The sequence below is a fragment of the Dipteris shenzhenensis genome, chromosome 31, assembly GCF_047967505.1.
Source record: "Dipteris shenzhenensis isolate YYH24624 ecotype China chromosome 31, Dip_SZ_1.0, whole genome shotgun sequence".
Lineage (NCBI taxonomy): Eukaryota > Viridiplantae > Streptophyta > Polypodiopsida > Gleicheniales > Dipteridaceae > Dipteris > Dipteris shenzhenensis.
In genome coordinates, this window is record NC_141626.1 from 19,654,737 (window position 1) to 19,660,736 (window position 6,000).

Below are 6,000 nucleotides of genomic sequence, written 5' to 3' on the forward strand. Positions count from 1 at the left end.
CATGGGTCAAGAGTGATGGCTGGGAGGTGAATCAGAATGGCCTTCGTATAGATTAGAGATTGATTTCACATATTGCTTTACACAGCCAAGGGTAACTATGTGGGACTAGGGACCCAATCCCTCTACCACACGACACCAATTTATCACACGATAGACTGTCTCACAGCGCCACAGAGACGCCAAACAGGTTGCAAGCTGCCAGATGGGTTTTGTTCTCATTTTTCAGTGTTTACATTACATATCATAGAGGTGTGCTAGACACCTCTAGTTCCCCTACATGGAGTGTATGAGCTTGATTCACACTTGATGCCCAGGGTTACCATTGGATTGACAGGAACCAAGTCATCCTGCCTCCATCTAGTATATAGCCTCTTCTTGGTGCTTCTCGCCATAGTGCATTGGATAGGCATATACATTATGTGAGAATCTCGTTTGATCAGGAACGGAGGACACATGTGACGTCAGGATCTGATTCTGCCTATTGTCAGAGGCCGCACTGGTATCATAGACCTAAACATGCAAAGTAGGGCCCTTTGATAAGATCCTTGTTAGAAGGCTCTCTCTAGTGAAACAACCATGGCAGCCGAATCTTCTCAAATGCATAGCAACAATCTTTTTCTTCCCCTATTAGGTTTATCCTATGAGAGGTGGTTCCACACTTGAAAGGTGTTTATTCACAGGAGAAATACTTCAGTAGACATGTAGAAACATCTTTCGTCAACAAGTAGTGTCCATCCTACAGACACAATACCTACTGAATCATACTAGTTTACGAGTCCATCATTAGCTAGGCAAGAATCCGGTCCAAACATGAAAATTTCGGGATGGGGGAGACATTTCCAGATGAGTCTAGCTCAAGATACATATTGATATGGTTGGGAACACATCCCTACCTAAGTATGCCCAAGATACTTGTTGAAAGGCCCCATCATGTTGAAACATTAACGAATTCTTAACGTGATAGACAGAGAGCTTTCTCAGAAGTGTGGCACTTGCTCAAAGAGCAGAATTGTCAGCAGGATGCAATCCTTGATGAACCACACCTTACGATTAATGATTTGCTTATCAAGAATCACTTAAATATATGCCACTAAGACTTTTGCTTTTGTCTACTCATCATTGCACTTTACACAATGAATCCTAATTGATTCAGAAAATTAAGGCAATTCCTGAATCCTTCCGAGGCACAAAGTTGCTTCCTGATAAGTTACCAGTGATTAGAGAGGCATACTATACCAGCTTCAAAGACTGTGTTGTTCGGAAATAGGTCCCAGACCTCGTTATCGTGTTGTACTTATATGTAAGATCCACTTTTACATCGACTAATTCAGAGGGCTGGGGCCCAACCAGAACATATCTTGTCAGAAGAACCCTGCAATAAATTGATAAGTGTATTATTGCTAAATATCACAGGTAACTAAGCAAGGCACAATGTCACAAGAATATCTGCATTTCATTCCCCAGGAAAACATTCTTACTTATGGCAAGCTTCTTTCCGTAGTCTTCTACCGAGGGGAGGTGGGCAAACAAGAGCAACTGTTGAGCACCTGACAGGTTGTGAAGGTTGTGATAACCTTGCAAACACTGAAAAGATCAAGGTCAGCAGTTTCACAGATGCATATTCCCAGAGAGACTCGTACCAGATACTAAACAGCTTCGCAAGAAAACAACTTCTTACCTGCACCACTGAGGAATACAAATATAAGCTGAGCGACAAGTGCATTTATATTAGCAACCACCAAAGTATATGGAGAGAGTGGAGATAATTCTGGTTGTAAGCCCGTTGAAAGGGAAACACTGAACATAAACACGTGAAAAACTGTTTGCCAAGACAGTTGAAGCCCTGATGGTCCCCCTTCGGCATTCATCTGAGAGTTTTCAAAAAACTCTCGTGCTGTCTCATCCAAAGCTAGCCCACTGAATTCAGGAAGATAAAGTATGGTGAACATTACACTAAGCAGAATTGGTGCTGCAAACATGGCCAACACAAATTCAGGCAAAGGTTTCTTCAATATGTAAATATAAGCATCATGTATAACAGAAAGAATGCCCTGATCCTCCTGCGCAATAATGAAATTGTTGAGACCCTGAATCCCCTTGAATTCAGGGCTCTCTGATGACCTGTATGCTTCAAACTCATCATCACTTTCATCATCATCTTCATCAGATGACAACAGATTTGTAATTTGTGATGCAGTGGTAGTGATAGGATCCACAACATGGCTCGTAACCTTTTCAACAATTTGTTCAGCAGCATGCGATACCTGCTCAGCAACCTGGCTTACCTGATCTATAACAGGATCAGGTAACACTTCAGTCATTTGATCAACCACCTTCGACACCACTTGTTCAGCAGCTTGAGAAACATGTGTTGGAATTTTTTCCACGTGATCTACCATCTGCACTACTTGCTCCTTGATAGGTTCAGGAATGAGCTGAGCTACCTGTCCTACTACTTGACCAACTTGCTCCACAACCGGGGTTGAGATATCATCAACCTGTACAATTACCTCTGAAACTTGATTTTCCAGCTGCAAAAGTGGCCCGACTCCCTTTACAGTCAGCACTTGGGTGACAGGTGTCTCCATTTGGCTAACTGCCTCTGCTGATGAAAATATATTGCTTCTTTCATCAGGTTTGACAAAAGATTCAGGTGGCAGTCTTTCGAGTTTAGCAATTTGATGCTCCAACTCCCCCTCTACTGATATTGAATCCTGTACAGATAGCTTTTCAGCACTACAAAGGTCATCAGCAGCAATGTCTGATGTTTCAATTGAAGCAAAATTGTCACATTCCCTCGTGCCAAGAGAGGTTCGTTTTTTATCAATCAAGTATTCCAAATCGGTTGGATCTAGCTCTGCATTTCTCAAAGACTGCAAATCTGGTGAATCTAGCTCTGCTCGTCTCAGAGATTGACTGTCTGATTCGTTTGAGCATAGAGACTCCAGGGATCCTGAAAAGTCTGCTGGTCTTTCAGAAGTCTCTGTTATTCTCACCTTAAGTATGTCTTTGCTTCTATCTGTCTGTCTAATTAGGGATCTCTGGTTGTCGCTTTCAAAAGGCTGTTTCCCATCTTTCACGTCAAGAATGCCTAAGCTTGCCATTCTTACATCTACACTTGAAATTGCCCCATCACCTTGCTTTCCTTTTCCCCCGCCACTATTTGGCCTTCCGTTATCCACCCTGAGAGGGACATCGCTAGGCTTTTCACCATCCCTTGCAGCTTCTGTTCTACTTTTGTCCAAGTGTTCCTCCCCAGTTTTTTTCTGTTGTGAGGCCTCCATTTCTTTGAAGTAAGGATCATTTGGCCACAAGTCACCATGTATATGATCATAGACGTACATGTCCAGGTCCGCTCCTTTGATGTTATGTTCCGCCTTACTGGCACAACGCTCATCATCTGAAAACCCTTGGCCCTCAATGCGCTCTGTTGAGGCATCACGGATAGTTTCATTTTTCTGTGACAAAAAAAATGAGTCAAATCCAAATCACAGTTTACGCCCAATTTCAGGCAACTAAGAAAAAAAGCACATTTGTGCATGGACACACTATAGAGACAGAGACAGAGAGATGGCGGACATCCAGTCATAGTTATCGAGAAGGCCTTGTCATGTCCATCCAATGAACTTTTCAGCAAGTCTCGCAGAATATGATAATAATCAGGAATCGTCAATTTCTTAATTTCCTGGCAAAGCTACAATGCGTCGACTAGTCTTGACATGAATCTTCGTTTGTAACTAATTTCCTTTTTTGCAACTCTGTGTATGAACACAACTTTAGACGCACCAAATTGTTCTCACTGCCATCGTGCTCGCTCTCGTCTTCGTGCCGATCTGGACCCCTTCTCCAACGACGCTTCCTTGCATTGCTGCCATGAACAGCACCCGAGACTCTACTCATAGATGCCTGGGCTACAAGAGTGCCGTGACACTTGGGCGCAGCTTGACTTGCTCCACGACTGTTTGTCAGGGCTCTTAGTGCTGGGATCCCAACCGGTGAGGCCAAAGAACAACCCACAAAAGTCATTGCAGCAAGCGAGCCAGCTCGCAATGGCCCAACAGAGCAGTCCATGCAGCTCCTATGCGTGGAAGTTCCGAAACGATACCGATGCGCGAATTGGGTAAGCTAGAGCAGGGTTGTGATCGCTTGAGCAAGGACGGAGCTTCAAAATCAAAACTGCGCGAGGGAAGCCAAAAAACGACGATCTGGGGAGCGTCGCAGGGATGCGAGGGAGGGAGGAAAGCTGAGAGGAGGTTCGCGAAAGCGGCGGGGGTGGCAATGGGAGCAGGAAGGCGATCGAAAGAGTGGGGAGCTCAGGGAGGGCGGCAGCAGAGGCGAAACCAAGAAGGGGAAATGAAGAAGGAAGGAGAGAGAAAGGCTAGGGAGGTTGAAGAGAGGTGGAGCGCCATAGCCAGAGCCCGGCGAGGCACGCAAGACAGTTCAAAATACACATGGCCTCCAGCAAAACATGCGAATCCCGAAGAGAGAGAAAATAGCCTCTCTCTACGAGAGAGGAGAGAGCTGACCTCCCGTTCTAGTGAGAGTATCTCTTTTTTTTTAATAATTAAAAATAAACATATGCTTTTTGCCATACACATGGTGGGATTCCTTGCTGACACGTGTCGCTTGTGGAACCCATATCCAGCATTGCAAAATGAGCGGTCCTCATTCTCTTTTAATTCTCAAAATTAAATTAAAAGGCCAAAGGCTTACGTCACCACAATCTCGATCTTAGACCCTTGAATCAAGAAATGTGCAGAAGAGAAATGCCTTTTCTCCCCTAATACACCTTCTCGAATTCACCGCATGACACGTGTCATGAGGCGAAGCCCTGCCCACTCGAAACATGGCTCACACTCTCGCACCCGCTCGCCATTTTTCGAGTGGGAAAGGAGTCCTCCCTCGCTTCCCTACTCCTTCACACACACACTCGTATGATTAGCGACAATAGTCGGGATACCGCTCTAGACTTTGTTTTGTTTACGAACCTGACTCATCAAGTTCCCGCTTACTTTTTGCATTTTTATTTAAGTAATTCAAACATTTAACCTACAAAATTCCAAGTTTTTCTAGAAATCGTATCAATTGTGCAACACAACCTCACAACTTTAAGGTTAGGGATGAAAAAATCACTACACGTTGCACACATGAGAAGCAATTGTGCAAGCTTGTAGCTTTTGCAAAGCTAACTATCAGAGGTTGTCATGCAAGCTTGCACCTTATGTAAGTCATGAGGCAAAAGGCAAGGTCCATTTTAAAACCATAGGAGAAGCCTTAATCCTGTGTGCTTTCATAGGGCACCTGGGTTACAAAAAGCCTTAATGTTGCTTAAAAGGGAAGGAAGGCAAGCGTCTAATGACCTTACGAAGTTAAATGGCAGAAATTTAATATTATTGCGGTCCTAATCTAGTAGTCACTTTAAGAATGCTTGTGCTTAGCAATGAACTTGTTGTTGCTCATCCAAGCATGAATGGTACCCTTCTTTGGACACCTCCTACACAATTGTCAATTAGACAGTAGAGTTAGTGACCTAAAATATGGTACTTGTGCTTTCACAATTCACAAGTCTATGTGATCAATAATTAACACACTCTCTCTCTCTCTCTCTCTCTCTCTCTCTCTCTCTCTCTCTCTCTAAGATGCACAATCACCATCCCCCCACGTTGCCTACTACAATTTTGTTTTCATGCTCCGCCCCTACCCCTCAAATCTTTTCTTTCTTTTCACCCATCACATTGCACCACCTAGCCTCCGTACTATTGACTACCCCTCACATTCTTTCCGCTTGTAAAGTTTTTATCCATCCCCCCTTCCCTTTCCAGTCTACATCCCCCCTTCCCTTTTTTCTAGACAAGTTCTTCACCATGCATACTTGTCTTTATATCGATCTCAACGATTAGGATTGATACATGCTCCACTTCCCCCTTCACTTTTCTCTTGTCAGGTTCTTCAGCATGCGCCCTTGCCTTTACATCAATCTAATCGATTGGGTTTGATGCA

At 44.0% G+C, this 6,000-nt stretch overlaps 1 protein-coding gene across 2 annotated transcripts in view; it reads right to left on the minus strand.

Moving 5' to 3' along the window:
- The window catches only part of LOC147881163 (uncharacterized), a 62,535-nt gene extending 58,068 nt beyond the window's left edge, over nt 1-4,467 (minus strand). For both annotated transcript variants that reach the window (XM_087370135.1, XM_087370134.1), the window contains exons 1-4: nt 3,787-4,467; nt 1,679-3,458; nt 1,479-1,584; nt 1,237-1,372 (exon numbers count right to left, since the gene is read on the minus strand). In XM_087370135.1, the coding sequence (XP_087226261.1) occupies nt 1,237-1,372; nt 1,479-1,584; nt 1,679-3,458; nt 3,787-4,071 (2,307 nt within the window). In that variant the 5' untranslated portion in view covers nt 4,072-4,467. The remainder of the gene's footprint in view (nt 1-1,236; nt 1,373-1,478; nt 1,585-1,678; nt 3,459-3,786) is intronic.
- Nucleotides 4,468-6,000: the final 1,533 nt, after the last annotated feature.